This window comes from Anguilla rostrata, chromosome 8, assembly GCF_018555375.3.
Source record: "Anguilla rostrata isolate EN2019 chromosome 8, ASM1855537v3, whole genome shotgun sequence".
NCBI classification, from domain to species: domain Eukaryota; kingdom Metazoa; phylum Chordata; class Actinopteri; order Anguilliformes; family Anguillidae; genus Anguilla; species Anguilla rostrata.
Window position 1 is genome coordinate 46,952,050 of NC_057940.1, and position 19,225 is coordinate 46,971,274.

The window sequence follows — 19,225 nt, forward strand, 5'->3', positions numbered from 1 at the left end:
GTCTATCACAGTGTTAGAAAATTGTCTTAGGTTAGGGGCTCACAAACAACATAAATACATACACCCATGAAAGGCTCACATAAAATTAAATTAAAAACACAATTACATTAAAAACACAAACAATTACATTAAAAACACAAACAATAGTTGTTCAAAGCTGCATTAAAAAGTAGTGACAGTCTATTTGTCCTTGTTTAAAATGGATATTGCAGTGGGAATTGTAGAGTTTTTGTGAGTTTTCTTTTTGGCCAGAGGTGCTCTGAAGCGGTGGCCTGATGGGAGTAGCTGAAAGGAGTGGTGAAGGGGGTGTGAAGGGTCCCTAGTGACAGAGTCTGCCTTTCTTTTTACTGCGTGACTATAAAAGTCAGAGAGTTGGGACTAAGTGGAGCCAGTGATTTTGGTTGCCTGCTTGATGATTCTTGTAAGTTTTTTCTTACTTTTCTCTGTGAGGAAGTTGTACCAGGATGCAATGTTGAATATGAGGACTGATTCGATGAGTCACTGGTATACTGCTGTCTGACATTAAAACACTTCAGCCTCCTCAGGAGAAACATGTGCTGTTGGGCCTTTTTGTAGACTCCGTCTGCATGTTGTGTGACGGACAGGTGCTGGTCGATCTCAGTGCCCAGGTACTTAAAGATCTCGACCTGTACCACCACTTGGCCCTGTGTGTATAAGCATACAGTACATGGACATGCCAAACATATGTGTGGATGGGTTTGCAAGAGTGAAGATTCACTGAATAAGCGTCAATATGTCCAATTTGTATTGGTATGTATGTATTTGGCTGCCCAGCCTTTCTATTTCATGAATGATTGTATGTTTCTTGGTATAAATGTTTGTTCATAAATGTGAATGTAATATGCTGCAATTGAAATTTGCCCATGGGGATAAAGAAGTATTCTATGTATGTATGTAGAATATGGATTTTACATGCAGTATTTATTGTAAGTATGAAATATACAAGAACTTTGTTTAGAAAAATGTTGACAAGCAAGTACATACATGTTTTTTGGAGGAATATGCTTCCTGTAGGTATTCACCAGCAGTTTTGCACATGAATTTAAATGTGGCAATTAGAAATATTTCACACTCTGATCTGACACAAAGTTTGAATGACACTGTAAAATGATAAGATAAAAAAAAACAGGGCCAAGTGACTTTTGACAATTAAGGAAACATTGAGTAGCACTGCTTTAGAATACAGCTTTCATTTTGGTGAGGCAAGATAGCTTATACTGTTTGTATTACAGTAACTTGGCGTCATTTTGATATCAATACTTTTAATGGCAGGCCTAGATTTCGTCAGTTTGAATGAATGAGTTATAGACAGTGTATGTCGTGTATGCGTGAGTAACTTGGCATTTTTGTACGTTGAAAATGTGTTTTTTATGAGATCACACTATACTGTACAGTACCTAAATGTGTAATCATTAACTCTCGTATGTTTTTCTGTACTCTACAGTATGTGATGTTTTCTTGTATGGGGATGGGACGACATTAAAACAATATTCAACCGCCCACCACGTTTTGGCAATGTTCCAGCTGAGATCACATCTGGTACATACATTAAACACAAACCACTAAGCAAACCAATGAATGCTTACATTACAGTGTGAAATATCCTCATTATAAAATACCACTAACCTATTTAAAGACACTCAATTTCAAAAATAACATATATAACCAAAATATTTTCAGCAGTAATACTCACATTAGGACAATGAATTCTTATCTGTGTTCAGTAGATAGACACAGAGACAGAATGAATGCTGTCGCTCCCCAGTTCCAACTTAGCCCAGAAAAGGGTATATCAGCTAGGTCTATCAACAAACATATGCCTTAGCCATGCTCAGAATTTCCCAAGAATAATAGTATTTTCCAAGAGATGATGGAAGTCATTGATAAAATTTCACCACGCTGCTACCACTGACTGAATGCGTAATGCAGCTATAATGAGACAAAACTTTCGGTTACGCTGAGCTACAAAACGCTATTCCAAAAGTAAAATTGGACATATTATACATTGTTAGATAGCTTACTCTGTCACCTGTTGGATAGATTAACTGTTGATCAAGCCAGATTGTACCACAAAGGATAAAAACACTGTAGACAACGTGTGGTATTACGCACAGCTCTTTGTTGGAAGGTACCCAGGCGTCACAAATGAGCGTATATTTCACAAACGGATTGTCCAAGACAATATATGATGACTCCGTTTGGAAAGGGACATTTCTACGCGTAAAACTGATGTTAAGGCTGTATATTTATTCCATATTTAGTCGCAGATATTGACAGTAGAATGACATGGTATAATTTTTGAAAAATTCCTCGTTTATTTTAGTGTTCAGTGAGCAGCGTTTTCCACAGCTGTACTGGCATACCTTCGGCTATTATTGGCTTTATCTTGTTGCTACAACGGAATACAAATTTCGACACAATTGTCCAGTGTGTCATGCATGGGGGGTGTAGTTACAGATGAGATTGCAGGGAGGGGGTGCTTGGTAAATGCATGACCAGTGCGAGAATGGTGGCGCTGCAAAACTCCGTATTCCATAGTTGTCCTGAATCTTCTACTAATAAAGCTAGAACACCAAGTTTGTGTTTTTAACTCATAATTTGGTTGCAGAAGCACAGAATGTCTGAAATGAGCAATCTAGGCACGCTGGCATGCTGACCACTAGGGAGTGTGCGCTGTTTAAACTGAACAAAGGTAAACTGAAGTTGAAATCAAAAGCCAGTTAAAAATTCTGGGTTATTCATATAGGTTAATGCAGTTAAAATCAATATCATGTTTAATTTTAATATATTAAATTATTATATTTAATATAATAAATTATATATTATATATTATAATATAATTAAAAATAATATAATTCAATTATTAATACAATTATACATGAAAGCACTCTAAATAGATGCATATTTTGCGTATGCCTTTACACATGTTTCTAAACATATGAAGATTTAGATCTCACCAAAGAACAAATTCCGATAACATGAATGCCAAAATATTTGTAGAAATGTTTGTAAGCACAGTTAACAATCAAATTTGATTGTACACGTTTTGTGAATGAGGCCTATTGTTTCCATAATTTGTGCCAGCACTGTATGTAGACAGTAGTGTGAGCACATGAGCTAAACAATACTCACAGAAAACATAGGCTAGTTTGTTGAATTTTTTTCCTTCACTGTAGTGCTGATAAAATTCCAAGAAATAAACGCCAGGGTGTTGCTAGCCTTTATTGATTGTCATTTGAGACAAGCAGCCTATGATTTGTTTTTTAATGTTACGTGATCTATTGAATGAGAAAGTGTTTGTTTATGGTAAGCAGCACTGAACATTTCTGTCACACCCTCAATAAATGTCAAGTGTCAATTGTCCCCTTAGTTACTCAATCAACCAATTAATCAGATTTAATTGATAATTATATTCAGCTGATAATTAAATTAATCAGAGTGAAGTAGTCACCACAAAATTTCCACAAGCACACAATGCCACAACCAAAGGAAATTAAAGAAGAGATGAGAAAAAACATTGAAATACATCAGACTGGAAAAGGCTACAAAGCCATTTCAGAGGTTCTGGGACTCCACTGAAATACAGTGAGAGCCATTATCTCCAAAAGAAAAACACTGGGAGCTGTGGTGAATCTTCCCAGGAGATTCCCAGAAGAACATCCAAAGAACTGCAGGCCTTGCTTAGCCTCAGCTAAGGTCAGTGTTCATAAAAAAGAGGCTGTGTGACAATGGGATTTATACGAGAGTAGCAATGCAGAAACCACATTGTTTGTCTCACATTTGCAAAAAAACAAACAAACAAACAAACAAAAAAAACACCTGGATGATTCCCAAGCATTGTGGGGATAATGTTCTATGGGTAGATGATAGTTAAATTATCATATTTTCTCATTTAGAACAAGCTGTTTGACCCTCACCAGTCTGGTTTTTTGGAAAGAGCCTCATCCCTCTCCTCTGTCCTGATCCTCCTAGACCAGTCAGCAGCATTCAACATTGTCAACCACCAACTACTCATCTCCATGTTGGCCGAGATGGGCATTTCTGGTACTGCCCTCTCTAGGTCACCTGGATGGGGTCTGTCTCTGAATCTCATCTTCTTGTTACAGGAGTCCTACAGGGATCTATACTGGGGCCTGTACTGCTATTCTCCATTTACATCAAATCTCTTAGCTCAGTTATTGATTCACATGACTTACCACTGTTATGCTGATGATATACAACTCTTATCATCTTTCCCGTCCTCTACCATACAAGTTAATGAGAGAGTATCGGCCTGCCTAGCTGACATCTTGACATGGATGTCCAGGCATCATCTGAAGCTCCAACTATACTCCAACTAAAGATACTCATAATTCTAAGATCCAAGCTATACATGACACTGGGGGGTAGGTGGTGGGTTTAACAACCTCCTTGCCTGTAGTGGAACCGCGTGTCTACGGATGAGTCCTGGCCGCTTCCCGTAAAGGCCTTTACTATGTCGTAACACTTAGACTTAGCCCGGCGTGTATGTACAGCTGCAGTGTTTCTGCGCCGCAACTAAAAAAGGCGTCACACTAGTGTTGTCACGATACCAAAATTTTGACTTTGATACTGATACCAGGTTTGGTATCACGATACTCAATACTGAAATGATACTTGAAACTTAAACGATGCTGATTCGATACTCGGTACCTAACAATACTGAAATTACCTTAATAGATCAGAAACGTTATGTCCACAAGGGTTGACCTCATTTTCGAATTCACGGTTTATTAAAAACCTGGTTTATTAACAACCTTTAAGTTGAAGCCTGTTCAACATATTAATAAGCATAGGCCTATAGTGTTACAACACTAAATAATAGAAAAATATATGAAATATATTTCAAAAATTTAACAATTGTAAACTGAATAATCTTTAAAAAGGTCTTTCACTTTTAAATAAATCTAAAAACAGCATATTTTAATAATACAGCATCTTCCTATAATAAAATATTTCCAAATTAGAACACCTATTGCTGCTGAAGTTAACTGAGTCGAAGCTTGCGCTGTATCAACGAAGTGAATTCACAAGCACACGTCACCTCACTTGGCAACCTTAGTTGCTACTGCCATCTAGCGAAGATTCTGACAAATTACACTTTTCATCCTCTCAATCAGTATTGCGGGAGACACATTTCCCTGGCTTTTACATTTGACACAAAACTACCGAACGTCAGAAAATTCTAATAGTGAACCGTTTCTTTCTTTTTTTTTTTAAGTACCGAAAAAGTGCTGAAGTTTCGGTATACCGTGCAACAGTACGTCAGACACATATTCCAATCCATTGCTCAGCTTAGCAGAGAATGCACATTTCAGAGCGCCTCAGAGACAGATAGAATAATAACACATAAATACACATTTCAAATAATAAATACGACATTGAGAAAAAACTAAACAAACCTGCGACCTGCGTGCTGCACGCAGAGCAGCCTACTGTTTTATTTATTTATTTATTTAGTCCAAGACAATATACGACCACTTATTCGCAAAAGGGACATCTCGCGTAAAACGCGTAAAACCAGTGGTAAGATTGTATATTTATTCAATGTTTAGTCCCAGATATTGACTGTAGAATGACATGGCATAATTAAAAAAAACTTTGTCTCGTTTATTTCGTTATTCAGTGAGCAGCTTTTTCACTGCTGTTTTGGCATATTTTATGGCTAACGTCGGGTTTATCTTGTTGCTACGGAATATTACATTACAGGCATTTGGCAGACGCTCTTATCCAGAGCAACGTACAACAAAGTGTATAACCATAACCAGGAACAAGTGTGTCGAAAACCCTAGAGGGCAGTAGCCTACCGTTCCAAGTGCAGGGAACAACCGCATAGTTCAACTTGGACCCTGTAGGTTAAACTGAACACAAACAAGAACAGCAACAACGCAGTCTATGCAAAAATTCAAGCAATAGTTAAGACGAGTGCATTAAGTCACCTACGAAACAGCTACCTAGTTACAACCCTAAGCTTACAGTCAATTTAGAGATTAAATTGAGAATACGATTTCTCTCAGCATAATGATGGATTCAGAGACTAAACGAACTCACCCGATATTGTCTTCAAATGGATCCATGCCAAAGAAAAGTAATGATTCATCCTCTCAAAAAAAAAAAAGCTTTTACTAACAAACTTTTAGTAGCAAAAAATGAAATACCAACTCGCCATCCATGCTACCTGCGCGCAGTACCGTATTATTTATCCAGACACTGGCAGACTACAGCATAAACAGCGACATAAACCCCATCCAACTAGAACCTCTGGCACTTGAAAGATTGGCATGGCAGGGCACCTGTGCCAGGGTGGCTGAACAAATACATCACACCATGCAACAGAGGAGGACTGAAAGACGTGCCCAACGACATCAGAGGGCTGCCGGCATTACCCCAACATCTGGGCTCCCTTGCCCCACCTGTGGACGAGTGTGTGGCTCACGCATCGGCCTCCACAGCCACATGAAGTGGCACCAGCATCAACGACGCTGAACCCCCCCCCCCCTCGGAGCAAGCGTCAACATTGGACACGATGGACAGCTAAGAAGGTTCAGGATTTCAGGCAATCATTGACTGCAAAGGATTTGCAATCAAGTATTAAAAATGACAATTAAATTTTATGATTATGTTAGTTTGTCCGATTACTTTTGAGCCCCTAAAATTGGGGGGGGGGGGGGGTATGTACAGTCCCCTCCAAAAGTATTGGAACAGCAAGGCCAATTGTTTTGCAATACACTGAACACATTTGGGGTTGAGATAAAAAGATGAACATGAGACAAGAGTTCAGAATTTCAGCTTTTATTTCCTGGTATTTACACCTAGATGTGTTAAACTACTTAGAACATAGGACCTTTGGTGTCAGACCACCCAATTTTTAGGTGAGCAAAAGTATTGGAACAGAGAGTATTTAAGTAAATGAAAGCAAATAACACTTAATATTTGGTAGCATATCTCTTGCTTGCAATAACTGCATCAAGCCTGCGACCCATTGACATCACCAAACTGTTGCATTCTTCTTTTGTGATGCTTTTCCAGGCTTTTACTGCAGCCTCTTTCAGTTGTTGTTTGTTTCGGGGGGGGTTTCCCTTCAATCTCCTCTTCAGGAGGTGAAATGCATGCTCAATTGGGTTAAGGTCTGGTGATTGACTAGGCCAGTCTAAAACCTTCCACTTTTTCTCCCTAATGAAATCCTTTGTTGTGTTGGCAGTGTGTTTTGAGTCATTTTCTTGCTTTATGATGAAGTTCCTGCCAATTAGTTTCGACGCATTTCTCCGTAAGTTCTGAATTCATCCTGCTGCGTTACATCATCAATAAAGATTAGTGCGCCCACTCCAGAAGCAGCTATGCAAGGCCAAGCCATGACACTTCCTCCACCGTGCTTCACAGATGAGCTTGTATGTTTTGGATCATGAGCAGATCCCTTCTTTCTCCACACTTTGGCCTTTCTATCACTTTGGTAGAGGTTAATCTTGGTCTCATCAGTCCATAGAACTTTTGTGGCTCATCTCTGTACTTCTTTGCAAATTGTAATATCGTCTTCCGATTCTTACTACTGATGAGTGGTTTGCATCTTGTGGTATAGCCTCTATTTTTCTGCTCTCTAAGTCTTCTTCAAACAGTTGATTGAGATACCTCCACCCCTGTCCTGTGGAGATTGTTTGTGATGTCACTGACTGATGTTTTGAGGTTTTTCTTCACAGCTTTCACAATGTTTCTGTCATCAACTGCTGTTGTTTTCCTTGGTCGACCTGTTCGATATCTGTTGCTCAGTACGCCAGCGGTTTTTTTCTTTTTCAGGACTTTCCAGGTTGTCGTACAAGCTATCCCCAATGCTTGTGCAATGGCTCTGATCGATTTCCCCTCTTTTCTAAGCTTGCTTTTCTCCCAAAGACAGCTCTCTGGTCTTCATGTTAGTTTATCTTTTATAACACAAATGCTGTTTTCACAGGAAAAACCCAAGGCTAAAACCAAGAGTAGACATTCAGACCTATTTATTGTTTAACCAATCAATCTAACAGGACACATCTGGGCAACAAGAAACACCTGTCAGTCACATGTTCCAATACTTTTGCTCACCTAAAAATTGGGTTGTCTGATACAAAAGGTGATATGTTCTAAGTTGTTTAACAAATCTAGATAAAAATACCAGGAAATGAAAGCTGAAATTCGGATCTGTCATCTCATGTACATCTTTTTTCCTCAAACTCAATTGTCTTCAGTGTATAGCAAAAACAAAGGAATGGACCTTGCTGTTCCAATAATTTTGGAGGGGACTGTATAAAAATGGTTGTAATTCCTACATTGTTCATACAATATTTTTGACAAACCCCTTTAATTAAAGCTGAAAGTCTACACTTAAATCACATCTTGATTGTTTCCGTTCAAATCCATTGTGGTGGTGTACAGAGCCAAAATGATGAAAATTGTGTCACTGTCCAAATACTTATGGACCTGACTGTATGTACTTTCCCCCCCCCTGTGTATTACACATGTAAATGTAATTAGCCTTTTTCCAAAAAACTGGTGTTAGCCAAGAGCAGATGGGCTCCCTCCTCTGAGTCATGTTCTGCTCAAGGCTTCTTCCCATTACCAGACAGGGAATTCTTCCTTGCCACTATAGTTATAGCCATGCTCTTGTGGGGTTCAGGCCCAGATCTCTGTGAAGCTGCTTGGTGCCAATGCCCTTTATAGAAGGTGATGTACTAATTCAGGAACTGTGTGATCCTAACAAGAGAGCATGGACACAAAACCCTGAGGAATGTCTCCAGCACCTTCTTGAATCTATGCTGTGAAGAATTCAGGGTGTTATGGAGGCAAAAGTGGGTCCTGCCCGGTACTAAATAGGTAATAATAAGGTGGCCAGTGAGTGAGTGTGTGTGTGTGTGTCTGTGTGGGTGATATGTGAGTAATACATATACACAATATACACATATCAAATGGATATAACTAATGGATCTAAGATAATAAAATTAACCATTAGCAGAAATTACTTCTCAGATGCCCAGTTAAAGCAGAACAGTTGCAGTGGGATAACTGAGAAGGTAAGTTACTTACTTCCACTGAAGGCTTTGCTCAGCTGTTCCATCTTTTCTTTGGCAGTTTTCAGAAGACGTTGCTCTAGCTGTGTGAAGAGCAGACAGAATTAACTGGTTCCTTAGGGTCTGAGTATGCAGTGAATGCACTCACCAGAGTTTCCCTGGCCCTCACCTGGTAGCTGTGCTCATGGTTTTTGTAGCGTGTGTAGTAGTGCATGAAGCGGTCCAGTTCCTGAAAGCTCTTGTGCTTCTTTTCAGCCTGAAATAATACATAACACTGTCAAAATGGTTCATTAGGACTCAATGGTCGACTACAGAGAACTAAAATCTGTATGCATAACAAGATGCTCACTTTTCTTGCAAGATTTTCACTGTAGTGACAATTACATTCACTCTAATATCCCCAATACACGATCCTCCGTCGACAAACAAAGATTACAAAGCTACTAAAATCTATGAAAATATTTGTTGATTTCATCAGTTCCTTTTAGGGCTGTCAAAAAATATTCGAAGTTCGAAAACTATTCGAAAATCTTTCTTTTTTTAAAGTTCGAACCTAAATTTGAGCATTTGAATATTAGTTTTGGATCCTGCGCATTGTAATTAACATGCAGGCTTTAATTTCAGGCGGCGAATCATGTTCATGCATGCAAAGTTCATTTCCTGTGCTAACATTACTTCCTCTGTCAACAAAAAATGTTCTGCCCTGGACCCAGAGAAAGTGGATTGTCTGGTTTTCCTTGCCAATAGCCTCCGGTGATACTTTCAGCTCCATAGACACCTAACATTACTGGTCAGCTAGTCTCGCGAGCCAGTCTGTTTTTTCACTTCGTTCAACAGATCTGGTCAGCTAACAATTTAGGCTAAATAATGTTCCCATGGCAGGCTATGTTTCCTTTCTTTTCTGAAGATTTTGATAAAATTGGATGATGAAAGAAGTTAAACTAAACAGAGTAAGTAATTTATGTTGTTTTAGGCTACAGGTATTAGCTGTTTGAATAGTTTTTGTGTTAAGAAATAAACAATAAACAATCATTTCCCTATGATTAATAAATGCCGATTTGTGGCAAATTACACCACGAGAAAGTGCTTTATTCATTTGCGCATTAGGCTATAGAAACTGCAGGGGGCTCATTTAAAAAATGAACTTGTGTGCATACATAAAGTGAAGACCTGACGTAGAGCCACGACTATTTCCGCGGTCAAATCGAGTCATGTTGAAATTTTATAAATCAGTACTTTGACGTGATTTTCTATGCACGCGCCACACAGTTGATCTAAAATAGGCTACGTTTTATAAATGAGGCCCCAGATATAGTAGCCTAGTATTAAAGTTCACTGATGTCCTCTATTTTACTGCCCGCTTGTGGAAAATATTAGTAGGCCAGTTTAGAGGGAGCGTCACGAGCATATTGCACCCGACAATAAGCAGCTTATTTTTGTGAATTATAGGCAAATGATATTCGAATATATTCAAACTCTAACTAATTACAAAAGCTAATATTCGAACTCAATTTCATGGCACTTTTGACAGCCTTAGTTCATTTAAATGATGTGCTGCTTGCTTGGAGTGAACGCTTGCTGACATGAATAACAAAATTGCACTGTGTGCACGTTTGTGATCATGAGCACTACAACAACATATGAGTGGGTGTGGCTGAGTATGATAGCAGTCTAAAGGTGTGTGTATAAGGTGTGTGTATGTGTCTGACAGCAGTTCTAATGTTTTTTTTTGGCTGCAGTGTAATAGTGTGTGTGCATGTGTGTTTGACAGCATTGTACAGCACCTCCACTGTCATCTCCTTGGATTGTTCTTCCACTTGCTGGATGACCTCATAGCGGGTACAGCGATAGTACCCCCCTGTGGAGGAGCTGTGTTTCTTCCACTCCTCCAGACAGATCCAGCAGAAGTCATATTTGCACTGTGGAACACAGAGACTCAATCACAGACTCAGAACAGAGAATCAGTGACACGATCAGTGAGTAGAGTGGAGATTAACTTGGTCCATCATAGGCCCGATTCATACTTGCCTTTTGGGGCTGAAGAATCAAAGGCCCTGTTCAGACCTGGCATTAAATTGTGTCTTGGGTGATCCGATCACAAGTGGACAGCTCTAACCACAGGTGTGAATGCACCCAAGACGCATTGAGGACGCATTGAGATCCGATCACTCAGGCCGTGTTCACACCTGTACTTTGTATCTGGATATATCCAGATTGTGTCCAGATTCAGTCGAGACGGATGTCAGTTCACACCTGGCATTAGAATGTGTCTCCGCGGGTGCTTCTCAATACCAAGAACGCAAAGAACAGACTTGTGTTCTTGGGGAGAATGTTCTTGCTAGTCGTTCTTGGAAGAATGAACTAGGCAAGCTCACAAGGACAGAGAACGCTGTTATATGTTTTTGAGATACCATGCGTGCTTGTGACGTGTGGTTACGCTATCTGACAGTCACTGTCCTCGGTGTATTCTAGTTTCTTTCAACGGCTGCTTTACATTGGTTTGGGGGTATAGTTTTATTTAAATTGTAAACTAGCGTTAATTGTAGGCTACTTAAAAAATCAAAGTGAAAAAAACGTCTCTTATCCTCTGTTCTCTAGCTAGTTAATAGTTAAAATGCAGCTATTTTAACACCTATTTATCGCCTCATTTTCGCTTGTGGAACATTTTAGTCACATTTATTAGTGAAATAAAAACTAAAAATGTTTAATTCGGCTAGGCTAACACGTAATAGGCTACTATCCTCTGGCTATGAGTTGGTCTCTAAGGTTACAGATTAAACAGAATTATAGCCGAATGAAATGTTTTTAGTTATTACATTACATTACATTATAGGCATTTAGCAGACGCTCTTATCCAGAGCGACTTACACAACTTTTTTACATAGCACTTTACATTGTATCCATTTTATACAGCTGGATATATACTGAAGCAATGCAGGTTAAGTACCTTGCTCAAGGGTACAACGGTAGTGTCCTTACCCGGGATTCGAACCTGCGACCTTTCGGTTACAAGCGCAGTTCCTTACCCACTGTGCCACACTCCGTCCAGTTATATGTTGTATGGTAAAAATGAGCTGAAATTCCATTATTATAACATATATTTCTCGCATCATTTTCATTCTTAGAAGGATTTTCGTAACATTTATTAGTGAGAAGAGAAACCAAAAAAAAATTGTGACCGTTCAGTGTCTCGTCTGCCATTGCGCAATGAACGCTGGGATATTTGTGTTGTCAAGTTCATACAAGTTACCAACCGATGCACCCTCGGTAAAATGGGCGTGTCAAGAATTTTAACCGTTCTTGGCGAAATGCGAACTTGTGTATTGGCACAGTACTTGGGCCGCAAAAGATGACGTTTCACAAGGACACAAGAACACAAGTACAGATAAGAATGCGTATTGAGAAACACCCCACATGTGTCTCGAGTGACCACTTGTGATCGGATCTCACTTCCCCGCTCAATATGCAAATAAACACATACATCATTTCCGTTTGCAAAGATCAAATGCATTGTTGTTTTTAACCGGCAGGAGGTTAAGAACAACCGGTATATACTGTATATGTTTTTAACCGGTATATTTTTATACAGTCTATGGCAGCAATGCACTACCTGTGCCTAGTCTGCCGTTAATTAAAATAATAAGTTTGCGAAGACCTTAAGCGCGTGGGCAAAATCAAAACAAAAACAGACTGGGTCTATTACTTATACTTATAGCGTGTTCCAGGCAAATCAAATCGCCCAAGATGTTTGACGCACTCGTAATATGTCTCTATGCGCTTCTCAAAATTTTCGAACATCGTGGACAGTCAGCTTACGCAATTTGAGAACCCACCAAAATTATACCGTTCTATCCGCTTCTCTTTTGCTCCAGAAAACGATGTCAGATAGGTCTATCAGCAAACATATGGCTTAGCTATGCCCAGAAGTCCTCAATAATAATAGTATTTTCCAAGAAATTACAAAAAATCATTGACAACTTTTCTTTAGGTGCAGCTAGAACCACAGAGTGAATGCGTAAGTGAATGCGATGATAAGAACATTTTCGGTTACACTGACCTATGAAACGCTATTCCAAAAGCAAAATTAGACATGTTATCGTTAGAAAGCTAATACTCTCACCTACTGAATAAATGAATTGTCAATCAAGCCAGATTTGACAATACATTTTACAAGAAAGTATTTTATTATGTTCTCTATTTTTGTTATTTTGCAAGACATTCTAATAGAGATGTTACATAGCTACCTACCTTGGTAATTGGAGTACTAACAGCTCCAACTTGTGGACTATCTTGAGCCAGTATAATGTGAGGTGTGTTGCACCAGGTGCTTGATTTTTACATAATAATACCCAGTGACTCTTTGTTGAGTGGTTAATTGAAAAAAAAAACTAATTGGGTGTATTGCATCAGGCACTGTCAAGAACATAGAGGAACAGAAAAATAAATAAAAATGATAATACATAGTCTAACAAAAAAGTTGTATAAAATTGATCTTTGGCAATGAAAAGTCAGGGGGGCGGGGGCCCACACCAATATTCTTTCAGGGGGCTCAGAATTCCTAGCAACGGCCCTGACAATTGCCATTGTGATATAATGTGCATATAAAAATGGTTTCAAATGCTTTGACATGCAATATTTCTGAGAGCAGACCAAGTCTTAAATGTTAGACTATGTAACAGTTAGTACGATGATTAAAAGTATCTTATTGATATCAGCCTATTTACTTTAGGGGCTAGGCATACAGCAAATAGCTTGTTGGATAAATAGGTTTAAGCCTGCATGATGTTAACTAACATAATGGCAAGCTTGACCAGTACTAGCCAAGCAGTCCCTCAATATAGCCAATGGGAGCTGCAACGACCCAACATGGACAGGATAACTTCTGCCCAGAGCACTGCCAGATAGTGGTAAGCTATTATAGTGACGACTGAGAAGTATTTCAGATAATGAAATTGCATTTCAAATGGCGTTTCCGCCAGTGGGTCTTCATGAGGACACGTGTTATGAAGGACCTGCTTAAACAAACCATTTTCAGAGTGCATGCAGAAAACATTACACATAAGCCTCAATGTTCTTGAGACTTTATGTCTACAAAAGCTGTTTTACAACAAAAGCAGCTTTTGTAGACATAAAATATTTAGCAAAACCTAAGTCTGAACAGAAGACTCAAGGTCTTGGAAGAAATCACTCATCTGAGTGAATATTTCTGAGAAGAGTGAAAGTGGTGAGCATTTAAATACTCTTAAAATATTTTTTATTATTCAGTACACTATAAATATATATAATGAATAGGGCAACTGGATAATAATAAAAATATTAGAGAATATTGAGGATTGAGAATATTTATATTTATTTAATGTTGATGGGGGTGGGGTGCTTGATGAAAACTTCACAAATGGACCTTAATCAATGTATTTGTAAATTAGATAGCTAAAGTATTTATTTTCTGTTATTTATCTTCCAGACCTGCTGCTGCCAGAAGTTGCAAGATGAGAGCAAGGAGAGAGGAGGGAAAGAAAAAGTGGGAGGGGGAGGGAGAGGGGGAGAGTGACAGGCAGGGGTAAAACAAGCCAATACTTCTTCCATGATCATATAATATAACGTTTATGGGATTTTACACCTCTGATAACCCATAATAACATTTGGTTACCAAGTTTCCTCTTGGAGTCTCCTAATGGCTTTTTTTGGAAACCTGCCTGAACATAGCTCAAAGACACAATGCTGAATGCTCATTTTTGCTGGTATCGTCATGAAATTTAAACCAGGATTTTTCAAGCATTGTGACTGTGTCTGCATCATGTTTCTTAGCCCACCAGGCACAGCCTCCAGCATCTGTATGCACACAAAAATGTTGAGAAAAAAACTTGCACTTCCACTCATAGAACTTGTTACTTTGTTTCAGCAATATAAAAAGGGGAGGTGATAAATAAACAGTTAATGAATGTTAAAAGACAAAATACTCAAAAGCTAAAGCAACTAGATGGTTAAACTCTAAAAGCCCGGGGCCAAAATAACCTAAATTCTGGAATTATGGGACAAAAAATGACAAAAGATGCTTGTAATTTTGGTCAATTCAAAATTCCAACTATAACGAGGCTTTTATTAGCCACAAAATTCAGCCACGCACTGGTGCAATGTATATTCCTTCCTGGGAACGTTCACACTAGGCAATCACCACACCTCTCAACAGAATACTTAAACCTTCACTTGTGGCTGTCTCGTTGAGATTCGTATGGAACGCTTGTGGAGGCACCATGGCGAGTCTCCTTTTGCACATCATATTAAAACCTCTTCAATTCTGAAAGTGGTCCTCAATGTGTTACTTCACCTTTCCCGACTTGGTTCCACATGGTAGAAGATTCCCAACAATGGTAACTGCCAATTGTCAACCTTAACATAGCCTATGGTGTTATTTGTATAGGCCTATGCATTTTAACAATAGCCTCTTGGCAAATTGTGGGGAGAAACAAAGAATGTATACAGATTCTGGAATGTGCTGGGATCAAAGTTCTCCTCCTTGTCAGTTGATTCAATCAGATGTTTGCTGCCCCCTGCCATCAGTGTTCAGCACTCCTTCCCCCATTTAGGTTACATCAGTTACAACAGGCACAATGCGTACAACATATTGGTAAATTGTAAATGGTAAATGGACTGCATTTATATAGCGCTTTTATCCAAAGCGCGTTACAACTGATGCCACTCATTCACCCATTCACAAACACACTCACACACCAACGGTGAAAGGCTGCCATGCAAGGTACCAATCAGCTCGTTGGGAGCAATTAGGGGTAAGGTGTCTTGCTCAGGGACACTTCAACACGTCCAGGGCGGGGGATCGAACCGGCAACCCTCTGACTCAGGGCTGGACTGGGACAAAAAATAGGCCCTGCCATTTTTGGCTCAGACCGGCCCACCGCAATCGGTCGGACACCGCCCATCAGAACAACATCCTCCAGGCCGTTCAATATGTATATGATGCATATCTAACCATTTGCCAAACCCCCTACAGAGCGGAGTGTTATGGACAAGTCAAGTATACCAATGCAAGTGGAGCAGTGTACTCACTCACTCTTGATCCTGGTGATCAGAGGTGGCTGTGGAGTAAACAATATCCATACTCAAAAAGTAATTAAAGAAAAACTCTGTTAGATGTTGTATGAATAATTCAAATGATTTAATACAATTTTATGTAAAAAAAAAAACACATTCACTGTACATTGATTGCCATTCAAAGGCAAAGAATAAAGGCCTTATATAAAACAAATACAATACAGACTCTCTACAGTAGACAACGTAGAATGGAACATGTTAAATGCTAAGGCAACTTCGCTTTCACTCGGTTTCGTTTTCTCCATTTAACTCAAATGCATTAGAATCGTTGTCATTTAGAAATGAGATTGCATTGATAAATAATCGTGATTTTTTTTACAACTAATCGTGCAGCCCTATTCCATACATTTATTTATTATATCCTTGCAAACTTAGCTACTTCTCCTGCCTCCTCATTTGTAGACTACCTCGCTCGCGATGACTAGTCTCGCTGTCTGCCTCATCTTGGACCGTCACATCTCTGATTTTAAACACCTGTTGCTGGTGCTGACTGCCAGCAGCAGGTACTGCAGGAGCCCCCACAGTCGTTCCAGCAAACATTGAAGTTATTTTGACACATTTTGAGGCATCCTCCGCCAGCTTTCTTATTTTTTTCTCCCGCAATTTCTCAGCACCACTTTTACGCTTTCCTTTCTCCATCGCACACCGCACCGACTACGAGGCTGAGGTGATGTCGACTCGAGTCTCAAGGGCAGAAACGGACAGCGAGGGGTGGGGCCTAGACATGTGATTGGGCCAGCCCAGTGTCAGTATAGAAAACGAACCAATGGGCCACTGAAATTGGGCCAGGTCAGTGTCAGTATGAACCAAAGGCCCACTGGCCCAAAAGTAGGTCGGCCCACCAGGCATTTGCCCGGTAGAATATAGGCCCAGTCCACTCCCTGAGCTATGTCGCCCCATATTGTACTCCACATAACAAACATAAGAAATAAAAACTGACACGTTAACTGTGTCTCACTTTAGTAATGCAATTTCAGCATGCTCTACACTCAGAGACTGTAAAAAATATGGACAAAGCTACTGTGACGTCACCCATTGACTCTCCGTGGGTCTCTAAAACACGTTTTGAAGCTCAATGGCGGGCGCGGCCATTTTCTCGATTTGGAGCCAAAACCATAGAGTTAAGCGGTCTTGTGATTTTTACAATTTGATTGACAGTCCGGTGCGGAAAAGCCCCTCAACCTGAACGAGGCTAGCTGACTGTCTGCCGTTATGTTTTAAAATATATTATCAGATGTTTACAGAGTTTAATTTCCATCCCTGACTGTACTGTGTCATGTAATCACGTTATATGTATGACATTAAAAATACAATTAGGCTATGTTCAGTTATCTTCAATGTATGTTTCTCAGCAAAACGAATATGCTTAGCTAGCATATCAGCTTGCCAGTGAGCTAGGTAGGCTGTCCGTGGTTAGCTCACGCGTTAGCAATATGAACCACAGGGGAAGAACATTGACTACACTGATGGTCAATCAATCGGAGATGTGTAGGCTACTGGTGATTTGACTAGGCAAATTTTCGTATAACTGTCTGGTAGATCTGCTGTTAACCAAGCAAGTTATCGTCGTAGGTTTTCGCCAGTCAGATAATGAGCCTGCTACTACTAGCTACTCCATCGCCGTTTGTGGTGTTCACTTGCTGGGTGACGCTAGCTGACCGATCGTTCGCAAATCACTTTCTACCGAACAAAAATTAACACTCAGCGGTGATTAACAAATCTACCAAGTATTTTAATAACTGATCTGCAGGCGTGTAAATATGACAACGCACTTTGTACGGCAAGTTTTCCACCTGGTGCATGAAGACAAAAATAATGTAGCCTACGTTGAATTTCTAATTATTATTAGGCTATTATTTTTTTCTTGTAAATCATCAAAACCAATGGAGAAAAGCCAATATACGCAAGGAGCACCCAGAACCGATTCGGAGAACCACTGTCTTAAATGCCTAGCTTGTCGGTCTCTTAAATGCTTAAAAACATGTTCCTTTCTAAATGCCAAGATGGTTAATTTCGTTAAATTCTGTGTGTGTGATTTCATCGTGTGTTGTATATTCAGCAAATGAACCTTGAAACTCTTAATTCGCTTCGTGAAACTGAAAAAGTGTTTATCCCAAAATCGGGATTATAGTAGCTTTGTCACATGCGTGAAGCATGGCCCAGGTAGACATTTACGGAATGTACACGACTGACAAGCCGCCAAACACGTTTGACAGATTGAATGTTTGCCAGTTAAGGTTAGCTAGCTAGTCAAATGGCTTGGTAGCCGAAGTTGCGAACTGTTTTAGCACAGGCTACTACTGGACTACCAAATATAGCAAGCTGATTACGCTTTCTGCCAAGTAATTATTAAGTAATGGTTAAGTAGGCTAAAGGAAATAGTAAAAATGACTCGGATACCGAAAAATTTAAGAGGAGGATTATTTTATGGTCGTCTAGAGCAGCTGTAAATAGCACACGCCATAATGAAATCACCACGAAATGGGATGCCGGCGTTTTCAGACTTAGCACAGGCGGACCGTAGCCGGAGCCGCAATGGCAAGGCCAAGAAGCGCCACCGCCCACCCCAGTGACCATAGACTGTAGCCCCTACTGTAGCTGAGTCCTCCGCAGTAATCCGGAAGTGACGCAAGCTGTACCTCATTGGTCCAGAACAAATATTGGCACTGTGCCCAAATGACGCAATAAATCATGAAATCGACCCATGGACAGTCATAAGACCAATAAAATACACCTATTATGACTATTTGTTCTTGTGAGAAAAAATTATTGACTTTGTATTTTGATCGCATTTGTACCGTAGACTTACATGGAAACCGGATATGAAAACACCTATACTGGAGCCATCCGTAGTGGCGCTAGTGAGCAACCAGGAACTACAACACCAGGAAATGAGCTTCAAAAACGAAGTCTGGTTTTGGCCGCTTGTCTACACTACATTACTACAAGTATGTGGACACCCCTTCTAATTAGTCGTTTCGGCAATTTCAGCCACACCCATTGCTAACAGGTGCATAAAATCAAGCATACAAGCATGCATTGAC

General features: G+C 39.7%; 1 protein-coding gene across 10 annotated transcripts in view; it reads right to left on the reverse strand.

Moving 5' to 3' along the window:
• LOC135261819 (ankyrin repeat and IBR domain-containing protein 1) overlaps window positions 1-19,225 on the reverse strand; it is a 226,930-nt gene that overhangs the window by 93,773 nt on the left and 113,932 nt on the right. For all 10 annotated transcript variants that reach the window (XM_064348453.1, XM_064348454.1, XM_064348448.1 and 7 more), the window contains exons 12-14: window positions 10,856-10,990; window positions 9,241-9,327; window positions 9,088-9,154 (exon numbers count right to left, since the gene is read on the reverse strand). In XM_064348453.1, coding sequence (XP_064204523.1) covers window positions 9,088-9,154; window positions 9,241-9,327; window positions 10,856-10,990 — 289 coding nt within the window. The remainder of the gene's footprint in view (window positions 1-9,087; window positions 9,155-9,240; window positions 9,328-10,855; window positions 10,991-19,225) is intronic.